General features: G+C 40.6%; 1 protein-coding gene across 1 annotated transcript; it reads left to right on the plus strand.

Moving 5' to 3' along the window:
• Positions 1 to 8,142: 8,142 nt before the first annotated feature.
• On the plus strand, positions 8,143 to 14,261 carry LOC138602661 (immunoglobulin lambda-1 light chain-like). The gene is made up of 4 exons (XM_069674176.1): positions 8,143 to 8,197; positions 8,282 to 8,606; positions 12,911 to 12,945; positions 13,734 to 14,261. The coding sequence occupies exons 1-4, from the start codon at positions 8,158 to 8,160 to the stop codon at positions 14,057 to 14,059; spliced, it is 726 nt and encodes a 241-aa protein (XP_069530277.1). The 5' UTR covers positions 8,143 to 8,157; the 3' UTR covers positions 14,060 to 14,261.
• Positions 14,262 to 15,839: the final 1,578 nt, after the last annotated feature.

Raw genomic sequence — 15,839 nt, forward strand, 5'->3', positions numbered from 1 at the left:
GTCTTTGTGTTTATTTGTTCTACTGACAGCATCATTTATAATGATATTTTGACTTCAATCATTTTTACAAGCGCTGATTTTTCTTCTAATGTTCATTTCAGTGGTTATTACAGCAAAGCAGACACATAGATAACAGACAGATTTCTGTTTGATCTTCACTTAAATATGAATATTTCAATTCAAATAGCAACATTTTTATTAGGAGTTGATTTGAGGAAACAACAGATGTATTAATGTTACTTGGTTTTATCAGTAGTCATGACGACAGAGAAGTCAGATAAATTATGAAGCGACTGAAACTGAGTTTTCATCCTCCATCAGTGAAGCATCACCTCTCTGCTCCTCCCTCTCCTCCTTCACAGGATGCACCTGCGGCCTCCTCTCCTTATTTATAGCTGCATGCAAATGAAGAGGTCAAAGGTCGGCTCTCTGTGACATCATCAACATTTGGTGAATCACAGAAAGTTTTCTTCTTATTTGTATGAATTATATTCATGTGTGCAGAGCAGGAGCTATAATCCTGTATTAGATGTCTCTCTTTAAAACAGCAGAAATATAAAAATAGGACAGAAAAGTTTCTTCGCTTTACAGAATATTCGAGAGCAACAAATGTGACAGACCTGCAGATTGAATCAAAGCTCCTCCTCCTGTCACTCACTCTCAGTTTCACTGTTGTATTAAATTGCTCCTCCAGCACCTCCTCTCCTCATCCTCCAAAGCCTCTAATCTGTCAGCAGTGAGCTCACTTTCCAAGTTACAAGGCCATTCTCAGCACACACTGCCAACATGCTGGGGACCCTCTGCACTCTCATCACTGCTCTAACATGTAAGGAGGCTGACTTACTGCAGCTTTCGCCTCATGTTGGATTCATCAGTCTGTGTGTTTCTCTTGACTCCATGTCATCTTGTTGTTTCCAGGTGTGAGTGCTGTGACGCTGGTGACACAGAAGCCTCCTGTTGTGACGCTGAGGAGAGGAGAGACAGCCACCATGGACTGTAACCTGGGGACTGTTACTGATGCTTCTGCTCGCTGGTACAAACAGATTCCAGGAGGAGTTCCTCAGCATGTTTTGAGGTTTTATCATAGCAGTAGCGCTCCAACCTATGGCTCTGGTTTTTCTTCTCCAAAGTTCACGTCCACTCATCAGTCACAATCAGATTATCGTTTGATCATCAGCACTGTGGAGGAGGGAGACTCAGCAGTCTATTTCTGTAACACATGGGACAGCTCTGCTAAGCAGCATGTATCACAGTGATTTACACCGTGACAAAAACCTCCTCACTAAACACTTCTGCTTTTTGAGTCACACATCTACTAAAGCTCTCTGTAACTACACTACATCAGACTTTACAATAGTGGTCAACCAGTGTCCTCAATCTTTTCTTGAAAGGCTTATTTCATTAAAAACATACTCAGTGCAAAAAAAACAAACTATTGATAAAAGAATAATTTTGTTATTTACACTTAGAAAATAATTCACGAAGAACAAGAATATAATTACATCAAAATGTGAGGAAGGGGCTTGTGGAGTGGCATTCACCAGGCAGAGTATAAAAATGCAATGCATAATTTAAACACAATATTATGCTTCTAACAATATTAAGACATAAAAAAAAGACAGATCAGCACAGCTGTTGGCAGCAAGGTGTCCCTAAATACCCATTGACTGCAGAAGTGTATTGAATCATCGTCGTGAGTCGCATCCAAACACAACAACAAGCCTCTTTCAAAGGACGTACACGAGCAATCACTGTGATGAACAGTCTTAGATCAGACACTCATGATACGGCTGAGAGCTTTTTATAAGAACAAGAAAGATCAAACAAACAATGATGGAATAAAAAACAGCTTCATGTTCATAACAGGTCTTTGACTCATGTGACAAAGTACAGCTTGAACCAGCTTATATCAGCAGTCCACGTAGAAAATAATGGTCGCTTAGCAGAATGGATTTCAGAGCTTTTTTAAACTGCTGTGAAGACAAATTCAAGACATGTAAAGAGAGAGAATTCCATGATTTGGATCCTCTGTATGTTTACACGGACATTGGGAAGTCCTGGAATGAGAGGGTCTAAGGAGACAAGAGTTATGTTTAGAATCATTATAGACTTGATAATAATATGAAAATATGTCACAGACGGAGGGAGGAACAGCTCTTTTTATGAACTATGAACAAATCAGCCAATCTGGAAGTGGTTCATTTGATTCACACTGAGGACACGTAATTGTTGAACCAGAGGCTGAGAGGAATGTCTCTGATGGACAAAGCTTGTGATTCTCAGTGCTCGTTTCTGAAGACGGTAAATGGGCTCACTCTTGGTCTGATGAGTATTTGTCCAAACTACAGTTTGTATATTACAACAATTGATATACTGTATATAAATAGTTTGTGAGAAATGACTCTGTGACACCAGATGAAACCACATACACACTGACTGAAAACAGTGCTGAGTGTGTAAACTCCTCCTCCTCCTCTGCTCCTCTCCTTAGTGTCTTTATAAGCTTCAGTCTCTCTTCTCCTCACACTCCAACCCTGCTCACCTCTCAGCTGGACAGTAAGGGACGTTTACAGCACACACTGCCAACATGCTGGGGACCCTCTGCACTCTCATCACTGCTCTAACATGTAAGGAGGCTGACTTACTGCAGCTTTCACCTCATGTTGGATTCATCAGTCTGTGTGTTTCTCTTGACTCCATGTCATCTTGTTGTTTCCAGGTGTGAGTGCTGTGACGCTGGTGACACAGAAGCCTCCTGTTGTGGCGCGGAGGAGAGGAGAGACAGCCACCATGGACTGTAACCTGGGGACTGTTACTGTTACTGGTGCTTACTGGTACAAACAGGTTCCAGGAGGAGTTCCTAAATTTATGTTGTTTTTTTATCACTCCCGTAGCGCTCCAACCTATGGCTCTGGTTTCTCTTCTCCAAAGTTCACGTCCACTCATCAGTCACAAACAGATTATCGTTTGATCATCAGCACTGTGGAGGAGGGAGACTCAGCAGTCTATTACTGTGAAACATGGGATAACTCTGCTAAGGAGCGAGTATCACGGTGATTTACACCGTGACAAAAACCTCCTCACTAAACACTTCTGCTTTTTGAGTCTCTGACACATCTACTGAAGCTCTCTGTAACTACACTACACAAGTCTTTAAAATGAATACCAACCAGTGTCCTCAATCAGATTTCTTTTTTAAACTTATTTAATAATCTCTCTCATCACTTAAAATGCAGAATAAACTTATTTCAATGTTTGTTTTCAAGGTTTAAGTTTGTTTTTTAATACAATACACAGCTCAGTGCATGAATACATAGTTTGTAGAGAATTCCTCTGTTCCTGTACATGTTGTGATGATTGTTCAACTAAGCTGCTCTTAAAGTAAACTGTAATTCAGGTGCATTATTCCTCCACAGTTCATCAGGCAGTTGCTTCAAATTCTAGTGCCTAGTACCATTCTATAGGAGAGTAGTGGTGGCAGTTACATTGACAGTATTGACAGTGAAAAAGTAGTCTAAACTTATATTGCAGGAGAACATGAGTTTAAAGATAGCACATGATATAAACCATGACTGTACATCATAGAGAAGAAAAGTTATATTGCCCATGATAGTGGAAGTTAAAGTGATTTTGCACATGGTCCTAATAAAATGACTGAAGAGCTTTGACGACCCCCCTCCTATCCTCCCTCTGTCCTTCGTTGTGGGATCATTCACTTGGGATGCAGGACGTGAGGTCTCTGAGGCTAATGCTGCCCGTCCCCAACCAGTCGTCTGTCCACTGAACCAAAGTTTGTTCCCCCTGTCTTACAATCCCATGTTATCTCCTGGGCCAGTTCGATAAATTCAATAATCAATGATATTATCAAATAAATTAATATTAATTGTTATTTTTTTCGCTTTCATATGAGAGGACATTTCATTATAAGTGTGTTAAAAGTGTAATGTTTTCTCTCCATCTGTGAGGGGCACTCACACTTGCCACTCACTGAGTTTGGTGAGGCAATCAGCTCAGTGCAGGGTCAGGTGTGTGTGTGTCTAATCGCCCCTGATTAGCACCAGGTGTGGGAAGCCTACATACATCCTTGGGTTCCAGTGCTCTGCGCTGACTCATTATCTCACCATCAGAGGTAGTGAGACGTTCTCTTCGTCCTTTCCCTTTCTGTGTGATTGGTGCTGGGTCGGTGTTTCTAACCCCAGCCTTTAGTGTTTCTCTTTTAAGGCAGCCATTGAGCTCTGGTTTAGAAGTGTTTCCCTGCTCACCCTGAAAGTTTTCTTTCTTGTCAGCTGCTTGGCAGCCGTGGTTTAGTTTGCCCTTATCGAAGCGTTATTTTGTCTGTTCTTAGTTTGCTTTTATTTTGGTGTTTCCCTCTCCCATATAATCGCTTGCAAGTTTTGTGGTCATCCCTTTGGGATAACTTTAAGACACCCTGGGTCTGCAACTGCATCCCATCCCCCATCATCCTGACAACATCCTTCTTTTTTATGGAACACTGTGGCACAAACTCTCATATACAGTATACATCAAGCGTGTTTTATATAGAAACCTTAGCAAACAACCTAATTGAAGTGCTGCTAAGACACTATAATGATTTTTCCTTCTAACTTTTGTACCACCCCTCAGATCATTAACACTGACTCAAAGGTCATCAGCAGGCATTCAAAGACAACAGCAACAACAACAGAACAAACTGGAACAAACAGACTTCAGACAGGATGTGAAAACACATAAATCCTGTCAGTTATTAATGAATGAAAACAGTGCTGAGTGTGTAAACTCCTCCTCCTCCTCTGCTCCTCTCCTCAGTGTCTTTATAAGCTTCAGTCTCTCTTCTCCTCACACTCCAACCCTGCTCACCTCTCAGCTGGACAGTAAGGGACGTTTACAGCACACACTGCCAACATGCTGGGGACCCTCTGGACTCTCATCACTGCTCTTACATGTAAGGAGGCTGACTTACTGCAGCTTTCACCTCATGTTGGATTCATCAGTCTGTGTGTTTCTCTTGACTCCATGTCATCTTGTTGTTTCCAGGTGTGAGTGCTGTGACGCTGGTGACACAGAAGCCTCCTGTTGTGACGCTGAGGAGAGGAGAGACAGCCACCATGGACTGTAACCTGGGGACTGTTACTACCAGTGCTGCTCGCTGGTACAAACAGATTCCAGCAGGAGTTCCCAAATTTATGTTGTTTTTTTATCATCCCAATAGCGCTCCAACCTATGGCTCTGGTTTCTCTTCTCCAAAGTTCAACTCCACTCATCAATCAAAGTCAGATTATCGATTGATCATCAATAACGTAGAGGAGGGAGACTCAGCAGTCTATTACTGTACTACATATGACAAAACTGTTAACGAGTGGGTATCACAGTGATTTACACCGTGACAAAAACCTCCTCACTGAACACTTCTGCTTTTTTCATTTAGAGCTGTCTCTGATGGGGAAGAAGAAAAGATGTCAGAAACTATTCTTGATTTATTTTTCCAAAAAAAATTGCACATTAAGAAGTTTTCAAATTATTAAAAGCGACAGAGCGAGAGAGAGTGGGAGAGAGACAGAGAGAGAGGTAGTCTTCTAAAAGAAGCCCCGATCTCAGAAAACCAAACACAAACACATTTATTTTCCTGACATTAAGTCTCCAGATGTCCCCTTTTGTCATCTGTCCACTGGTCAGGTGGACAGTCAGTTGTACACTTAAAGGGAGCGCAGCACTCACATGTGACGTAGCCATCACAGGACTCTAGGTAGACAGAAGGCCTCGCTCCGCCCTTCTGAGCAGAGGAGCCTGAAATGCATCCTTCACCATGCTGATGCCAAACCCAGCTAGCAGCTTGACTTGTCTCCCATTACCTGAAATTGCCCGACTGTTAAAACAGGCTTTTGGGAAAAAAAGATACTTAAATAAAATACTTATCACGAGTGCCGAGGGCTAAACTTTAGATTTAAACTCATAACTTTGACACAATTTGTTGAGGACCTTGAAGATCATAAAACTGAAAAATATAGTGAATTTACATTTATGCATTGCTTTGCTTAAAAATAAATCATGTTTACAGACTAATTTACAACCAAATGAGTTAATGAACTCATGAAGGACAAACATGACATAGAAAAAGATTAAGTAGATAGAACAAGTAGATTTAACAGTAAAAAGACATCAGCAAACTTCCAAAAGCAACATAAAGACATGTTGTTCTGTGAAATGAAAACAGTGCTGAGTGTGTAAACTCCTCCTCCTCCTCTGCTCCTCTCCTCAGTGTCTTTATAAGCTTCAGTCTCTCTTCTCCTCACACTCCAACCCTGCTCACCTCTCAGCTGGACAGTAAGGGACGTTTACAGCACACACTGCCAACATGCTGGGGACCCTCTGCACTCTCATCACTGCTCTAACATGCAAGGAGGCTGACTTACTGCAGCTTTCACCTCATGTTGGATTCATCAGTCTGTGTGTTTCTCTTGACTCCATGTCATCTTGTTGTTTCCAGGTGTGAGTGCTGTGACGCTGGTGACACAGAAGCCTCCTGTTGTGGCGCTGAGGAGAGGAGAGACAGCCACCATGGACTGTAACCTGGGGACTGTTACTCTCAGCCCGGCTCGCTGGTACAAACAAGTTCCAGGAGGAGTTCTTCAGTTTGTTGTGAGGTTTTATCATGAATGGAGCTCTCCACGCTATGGCTCTGGTTTCTCTTCTCCAAAGTTCACATCCACTCATCAGTCGAAATCAGATTATCGTTTGATCATCAGCACTGTGGAGGAGGGAGACTCAGCAGTCTATTTCTGTAACACATGGGACAGCTCTGCTAAGCAGCATGTATCACAGTGATTTACACCGTGACAAAAACCTCCTCACTAAACACTTCTGCTTTTTGAGTCACACATCTACTAAAGCTCTCTGTAACTACACTACATCAGACTTTACAATAGTGGTCAACCAGTGTCCTCAATCTTTTCTTGAAAAGCTTATTTCATTAAAAAAACGTACTCAGTGCAAAAAAACCAAAACAATTGATAAAAGAGTAATTTGATTATTTACACTTAGAAAATCATTTCCGAAGAACAAGAATATAATTACATCAAAATGTGAGGAAGGGGCTTGTGGAGTGGCATTCACCAGGCAGAGTATAAAAATGAAATGCATAATTTAAACACAATATTATGCTTCTAACAATATTAAGACATAAAAAACAAGACAGATCAGCACAGCTGTTGGCAGCAAGGTGTCCCTAAATACCCATTGATTGCAGAAGTGTATTGAATCATCGTCGTGAGTCGCATCCAAACACAACAACAAGCCTCTTTCAAAGGACGTACACGAGCAATCACTGTGATGAACAGTCTTAGATCAGACACTCATGATACGGCTGAGAGCGTTTTATAAGAACAAGAAAGATCAAACAAACAATGATGGAATAAAAAACAGCTTCATGTTCATAACAGGTCTTTGACTCATGTGACAAAGTACAGCTTGAACCAGCTTATATCAGCAGTCCATGTGGAAAATAATGGTCGCTTAGCAGAATGGATTTCAGAGCTTTTTTAAACTGCTGTGAAGACAAATTCAAGACATGTAAAGAGAGAGAATTCCATGATTTGGATCCTCTGTATGTTTACACAGACATTAGGAAGTCCTGGAATGAGGGGGTCTAAGGAGACAAGAGTTATGTTTAGAATCATTATAGACTTGATAATAATATGAAAATATGTCACAGATGGAGGGAGGAACAGCTCTTTTTATGAACTATGAACAAATCAGCCAATCTGGAAGTGGTTCATTTGATTCACACTGAGGACACGTAATTGTTGAAGCAGAGGCTGAGAGGAATGTCTCTGATGGACAAAGCTTGTGATTCTCAGTGCTCGTTTCTGAAGACGGTAAATGGGCTCACTCTTGGTCTGATGAGTATTTGTCCAAACTACAGTTTGTACATTACAACAATTGATATACTGTATATAAATAGTTTGTGAGAAATGACTCTGTGACACCAGATGAAACCACATACACACAGACTGAAAACAGTGCTGAGTGTGTGAACTCCTCCTCCTCCTCTGCTCCTCTCCTCAGTGTCTTTATAAGCTTCAGTCTCTCTTCTCCTCACACTCCAACCCTGCTCACCTCTCAGCTGGACAGTAAGGGACGTTTACAGCACACACTGCCAACATGCTGGGGACCCTCTGCACTCTCATCACTGCTCTGACATGTAAGAGATTCTTCTCAGTCCTTTCACAGCCCATCATTTCACACACAAACCTTTCACTCATGTATGTTTCTGTGTGTGTTACAGATGTTGATGCAGTGAAAGTGCTGACCCAGACGCCTGCTGTCCACACAGTTTCTACAGGACAAGAGGTTGTTCTCAAATGCAACATCGAGAGAGATGACAATAAGTTTGTCTTCTGGTACAAACAGGTTCCTGGTGAAGCTCCTCAGTATGTTCTGAGATTTTACCACTCTCACAGTTCACCCAGCTTCGGATCAGGATTCTCCTCAGACAGATTCAACTCTAAATCCTCATCAGACATAGATTACCAGTTCATCATAAAGCGAGCAGAGGCAGGAGACACTGCTCAGTATTTCTGTAACACATGGGATGACTCTGCTAAGGAGCAAGTATCACAGTGATTTACACCGTGACAAAAACCTCCTCACTAACTACTTCTGCTTTTTGAGTCTCTGACACATCTACTAAAGCTCCCTGTAACTACACTACACAAGACTTTAAGATGAATCCCAACCAGTGTCCTCAATCTGTTAAAAGAACAATTTCTTATATAAACTTATTTAATAATCTCTCTCATCACTGAACATGAAGAAATAACTTATGCCATGTTTTGGTTTTGTGCATTTATTACACAAAGTCCATCCACAGAACTACAACTGTACCAACTCCAAATGAGTTTGTAATTAAAGTTCACTCTGCTGTCTTTGTGAGTGCAGAGTTTAGACAACTGTAATGCAAACAGAGTAAATATCTGTGTTCACATTCTGACTGATGGTGTTATAATAATGTCAGAGACTTTCGGCCTCTTTAACGGCTCATAACACAGATTTAACAATGTTGAATCAGTTTGATAAAACAGTCATTCAGGAGCATTACTCCTGACCTTTAGGCCCAAAGTTCATCTGATAACAAAAGCTGCAAAACAAAAATTAAATGCTTCTCAAAGTGCTGCTGAGACACTAACATGAATAATTTGTACCACCCCTCAGATTATGAACTCTGATTCAAAGAGCAGGCCTCCAAAGACAACAGGAACAACAACAGAACAAACTGGAACAAACAGACTTCAGACATGATGTGAAAACACATAAATCTGTCCTGTCTGTCTCATGTGCACGCTGACAAGATATTTCCCTTCACAGAATATAAGACCCCAACAAATGTAAGAAGTAAATCCAAGAACCCTTCAAAGAACTTTTTTTTTAGTAAACTTGTGCAAACCTCGCATACATTGTAAAAGCACTCAAACTTCATCAATTATATCAGACGTTTTCATTTGATTCAGACTTTAAATACGTCTTTATTTTGTCACATAACATTTTAGGAACAAATTTACAAAAGCAAAATGTGATGAATTTTGTCTTAACCCTCGTATTATCCTCAAATAAACTAACACATTTTACCCTTGGGGTCAACTGACCCCAGGGATATTTGCCTCCAGAAAATGATGACCAAGTCTTTGTGTCAGGCACTTTGTTTATTTGTTGAATACATAAACAACCCCTTGATAATGGAACTTATCGGTGAGTTGACCTGTTGTCTAGCGCCACCATCAGGCCACACTTTTAAATTAGAATGAATGTATCTTGAAAAGTTTTCATACAAATCTTCTCAAATTTACTGACAACATTAATGACCACAAGAGTATGAACCCTGTTGATTTTGGTGATGATATGACCTTTCCTGTAGCGTCACCATCAGGTCAAACTTTCAGTTTAAGAGTTAGTGTATCTTGAAAATCTTTCATCCAAATCTTTTCTAATTTGGGGTGCACATTCATGACTCTCACAGAATGAACCATATTGATTGATGTTGGTGACCCACCCTTTCCTCTCATAAACATATTTATTTAGTTATTTTTATCATTAACATATTTGTGGTTAGTCACTATAAAGTCTCACTCACCCCTCCTCTTTTGTTATCCCGGCTTGGGACCGGCAAATTTGTCATCCCAAGTACAATATTTTCAATCGATGGTGTTATGAAGAGCTCTAATGATGACTTGATGTCTTCAACATGGCTGATTGCATATCTGGTTGGGCCTGGAACCATTTTGATAATATTAGTAGCGCTAAGTCTACCCTGCTGTTGAAGTGGGGAAAGGGACCATAATATCTTTCCATTTTTGGAAGGGATCGTGTCTGCTTTTGGTTGAGAGACAACAGGAGGGTCAACACTCTCATTCTCATCAGATGAGAATGCCTCAAAATCAGGGTCCTCCTCAACCCAATCCTCTGTCTCAGAATGTCAGAATGCAATGTCCTAGTGGGAATACCCCGCCCTCCACACACACACCTTCATGCCCACAGTGCGGGAAAGTTCTCATGAGAATATTGTTTCCCCCTCCCCCATGTCATGTTAGCACCAAAAATGGAAAATTATGGTCCCTCTACTCACTTCAACAACAAGGTAGACGTGCTGCTAAGAGTGAGTCCCACCAGACACACAGTCAGCCATGTTGAAGACATAAAGTCATTATTCGAGCTCTTCATATAACCATCAATTGAAAATATTGTACTTGAGATGATAATTTTAGAGGGGTATGTGTAGTTGGAAACACTTGGATGTGATCAACTCGCAAGCCTACATTGGCTTCCTCATTTTGGCAGGAGTTCACACGTCAAGTAGTTTCCCACTTGCCCACATCACGAGAAGTATCAAAGTTCTGGTGTGAATAGTTGTTTTCCCCACCCCCCTGTTATGTATCAACTCTGCACCTGCAGGTGTGGGGATGTTAGGTCACACACACGGACACGTTTTACACAGCTAAAACAGCTTGGGGTCGAATTGACTCCAGAGGAACACCAATGCGTGCAATATGTGTTCAGCGCATTGAAAAAATATCATCATGATAATTTTATGCATAATCAGTTGTCCCCATCAAATTAGGAAAACTCATGAAATATGAAGCAAAAAAAAAAAAGTCAACTATTATTTTTTGAATGATAAACATTGAATGGGGTCAAATTGACCCCAAAGGATAACAGGAGGGTTTGTGTGGTGTTCGGGTCTGTGGGACCCGTTTTCAATGTTTACCAAAAGGAAAGTGATATGATTGATTATTATTTCAACCTCAGACTCCTTGGCTTTGGCTCATTTTCTGTGAGGAACATATAAATGAACACATTTTTAATGACTTCACACTGTACACCCCCCCTACACATTTATATTACACATGTGGTGTCCGGGTACACTGGACCCGAGGGTAGTGTGTGTGTGTGTGTGTGTGTGTGTGTGTGTGTTTTCCGCTCCTGCTATTCACATACAAGGTTGTAACATTGTTACATTTCATGCACTGAAACCTGTCTGCTCCAGCATTCCTGCACATGCTATCCCACCTGCAAATTGGGGGCGGAACACAACAAATAAATCGCGTTGCCTGTGTGCCTCTGCATCACAGTCGATCAAGATGGTGAAAAGACTCTCTGCTCAGAGGGCCTTAGAAATTATTTCCAAAGAGAGAGAAGCTGGGGAAGGTAATTTGAAGATCACATTTCTGTCAAATTCTGTCAAAATACATATGCAACACACACGCTTTGTACAACTCTGCCAACCATGTGTTGTATAGGCCCGCATGAATAGACTATATGTTCAGTGGGGCTGATGTGTTGTGTAGAGTGTTGTGGATACTGTATCCTAAATTTACCTCGGCTCTATCCAGTATCTACCTGTCGATCGATTGATCGATAGGCTGTGGCTCAGTGGTAGAGGCGGTCATCTCTCAATCAGAAGGTTGGGGGTTCAATCCCTGACTGCTGCAGTCACATGTCGAACAGTCCACGGGCACGACACTGAACCCCAAATTGCTGCTGGTGGCAGCGGCTATGAATGTGCATAGATCTGACTGGAGATTGGCCCTTAGGCCTTTGCCATCAGTGTGTGAATGAGTGAATGTTACATGTAGTGTAAAAGCGCGCTGAGTGGGTGGAAGACAAAAAGTTGTGTAAGTACAGTCCACTTACTATTTTAGATAGATATCTTAGATCTGTCTGTCTGTACAGTGGGGCAGGTGTTTTTCAGGCATAAAGGTGTTTAATTTCTGAGCATTGTTTCAGTGGGATTTGTTCAAAACAAACGTGTTTTTCTTGTTGACATTGATTTTTCCATTTTTTTTAACGTTTATCACAGAAAACGGATTGCATTATTATTTATAAATATGATCAAACAGAGGTAAATGCTAAATATTAACCAGATATGCTGTCTTCAATGCTTGCAATTGGGATAAAGTAAACATCTGATAAGTATTTTATAAAAATTGTTATGGCTGTATTGATTTAAAAACCCAGTAATGTGGTGGGTCCACCAGACCCGCAAACATTGACTGAGTAACCAAAACATGAACACCACACAAGGGTTAAATCTGACATTTCATTGAATTCAGGATTTAAATACTTCTCTGTTTTGTCACATAACATTTTAGCAATAAGTTTACAGAAACATGTGATTACAATTTTTATTGAAGCACATCTAGATCACTGTTTACATCAAACACAGAGAAAAGAATATAAACTGATTCACTAATGATTTGATTTGTTGGATTGTTTGTAGCTGAATTAAATGCAATAATGAAATCAAACTGAATGAGATGTTGACAGTGAAAGTTGCTGTCAACAGGATGTTTCAGTTCCACTCCCCTCATTAGTGAGAGTCAGGAGGTTTTTGTACAGCCATGTGTACAAACTGAATCACTGTGGTATTCGGACAAGGCACCAAGCTGACAGTGACAAGTAAGTACTTTTAAACTGCTCATAAAACAAGATGGATTTTCTCTTTCTGATTCAAATTGATATAAAATAATCAATTGTAATGTTACTTATTGTGGACAATATTTAACAAGTGTTTGAGTGAATAATAGATCTAATGTTTGACATGTTCTTTGACATCAGGCTGTCTTTGAATGCAAAAGAAAGCTTTCCAAATGATCACTATGTTTGAAATATTTTCTGCAAATGTTCTAAAATAGTTTCATCGTGTCGGAATTTCTAACAGTGAAGCAAAATATACCAGATTGTGATTATTGATTCATAAATCTTTGGCAGGTTTGATCGTTTCAAAACGTTGTGTTCAATCATTTGTAACAAATGTTTTACATTGTGACATGAACACCAAATGATAATGCTTGTAAAGTTTATTGATGAATAAGTTCTAAGTTAGTTCTGAATTGAGCGAATGTCATCCTCGCTTTTTGTATCATTTTGCTCTTTGAATGTTGGAATCAAAAAACAGATGACGACTGATGAATTGTGATTTGAAGATTGTTATATGAGATTAAAAACATTGAGAGAGAAACAGAGGGAGACTTTATGAACGTGTTTCAAACATTCAAACTATACTGATTGTTAAATGACGGAATATTTTCACTGATGATTTTGTTGTTTTTGCTGATATAAAATGTTTGAATGGAGCCTGTTTGTTATATTTGAAACACAACTAAGTAGTCTCTCTGTGACTGTCATACTTTGTGTTAATGACGTCATTTCTAGTTATTTGATGGATGTGCTTTGTGTATTTTCAGGCTCCAGCCTCCCTCCTCCCGTCCTCACAGTCTTCCCTCCGTCCAGTGCTGAGCTCCGGTCCGACAAAGCCTCTCTGCTCTGTCTGTCCAGTCAGTCTGTGCCTTTTGCAGAAGTGAGCTGGTTGGCTGCTGGGAGTCCAGTGAGCAGTGGGATCTCTACCAGCACGGCTGTTCAGCAACCGGACCAGACGTTCCACATCAGCAGCTATCTGTCCATCCAGACGTCCAACTGGAACATGGACAAGGTTTACACATGTAAAGTGTCTTTGGGCTCCCAGACTTCAGAGAAAAACATGGACAAGTCCCACTGCACTGAAGAAGAGTAGAGGAGCAGAATGAGCCTTTCTAATCTGCTTCTTTACTGTTTGTGCTGTTTGCTCATTACAAGGTTCACATGTTAGAAAAGATGTGTCTGCATGCTTGTAATACATGTTGTGACAGTTAGGTGGAGGTGTTGTATCAGCTTTGCAACTGCTGCTTTTCTCAACAATCATTCAATAAAACACAAAAAACTCTGTGAACCAAAAAGTCTTTGTGTTTATTTGTCCTACTGACAGCATCATTTATAATGATATTTTGACTTCAATCATTTTTACAAGCGCTGATTTTTCTTCTAATGTTCATTTCAGTGGTTATTACAGCAAAGCAGACACATAGATAACAGACAGATTTCTGTTGGATCTTCACTTAAATATGAATATTTCAATTCAAATAGCAACATTTTTATTAGGAGTTGATTTGAGGAAACAACAGATGTATTAATGTTACTTGGTTTTATCAGTAGTCATGACGACAGAGAAGTCAGATAAATTATGAAGCGACTGAAACTGAGTTTTCATCCTCCATCAGTGAAGCATCACCTCTCTGCTCCTCCCTCTCCTACTTCACAGGATGCACCTGCAGGCCTCCTCTCCTTATTGATAGCTGCATGCAAATGAAGAGGTCAAAGGTCGTCTCTCTGTGACATCATCAACATTTGGTCAATCACAGACAGAAAAGTTTCTTCCCTTTACAGAATATTTGAGAGCAACAAATGTGACAAACCTGCAGATTGAATCAAAGCTCCTCCTCCTGTCACTCACTCTCAGTTTCACTGTTGTATTAAATTGCTCCTCCAGCACCTCCTCTCCTCATCCTCCAAAGCCTCTAATCTGTCAGCAGTGAGCTCACTTTCCAAGTTACAAGGCCATTCTCAGCACACACTGCCAACATGCTGGGGACCCTCTGCACTCTCATCACTGCTCTAACATGTAAGGAGGCTGACTTACTGCAGCTTTCACCTCATGTTGGATTCATCAGTCTGTGTGTTTCTCTTGACTCCATGTCATCTTGTTGTTTCCAGGTGTGAGTGCTGTGACACTGGTGACACAGACGCCTCCTGTTGTCACGCTGACGAGAGGAGAGACAGCCACCATGGACTGTAACCTGGGGACTGTGAGTGATTACCAAGTTCACTGGTACAAACAGATTCCAGGAGGAGTTCCTCAGCATGTTGTGAGCTCTTATCATGGCTGGAGCTCTCCAACCTATGGCTCTGGTTTCTCTTCTCCAAAGTTCAAATCCACTTATCAGTCTCAATCAGATAATCGTTTGATGATCAGCACTCTGAAGGAGGGAGACTCAGCAGTCTATTACTGTAGCACATGGGACAGCTGTGTCAGTGAATGGGTATCACAGTGATTTACACCGTGACAAAAACCTCCTCACTAAACACTTCTGCTTTTTGTCCTGCTGATGCATATTGACGGTGGTTTGAAGCCACCAGTCAGTGTCACCTCAAGCTTCGTACATTCAAACTTTAAACTTCTAACCCCTTTTACTGGATTTTCAAATAAATCCTCAGATGCTTTCTAGTGGAAATTATAGACACAGCGCTCTGAGTAAATACTTCACACACAAAAACTGACAATATACTCACTAGTTTATGTAAACAATTTATACAGTTCTTTTTTTTTGTACAGATATGACTTTCACTTACCACAAAAGAGTTTGTAGACGTTTCTCATTTGCTGATGAAATTAAGTAAATGTACAGTAGTGAGTAGTGAGTAGAGAAGTAATGATCTTATTCTCGTTATTTTGTTATTCTTTTCATGAACAGGTCCAA

Source organism: Semicossyphus pulcher, unplaced genomic scaffold (assembly GCF_022749685.1).
Source record: "Semicossyphus pulcher isolate SPU_LCO1_2020_fin unplaced genomic scaffold, fSemPul1.0.p SCAF_23, whole genome shotgun sequence".
NCBI lineage: Eukaryota > Metazoa > Chordata > Actinopteri > Labriformes > Labridae > Semicossyphus > Semicossyphus pulcher.

Bases quoted from the DNA above. Each gene is read 5' to 3' on its own strand.
- LOC138602661 (XM_069674176.1), top strand. From the start codon at position 8,158: ATGCTGGGGACCCTCTGCACTCTCATCACTGCTCTGACAT. The intron at 8,607-12,910 runs AGTATCACAGTG...CTGAATCACTGT, and splicing joins GATGACTCTGCTAAGGAGCA to GGTATTCGGACAAGGCACCA. The intron at 12,946-13,733 runs GTAAGTACTTTT...GTGTATTTTCAG, and splicing joins CACCAAGCTGACAGTGACAA to GCTCCAGCCTCCCTCCTCCC.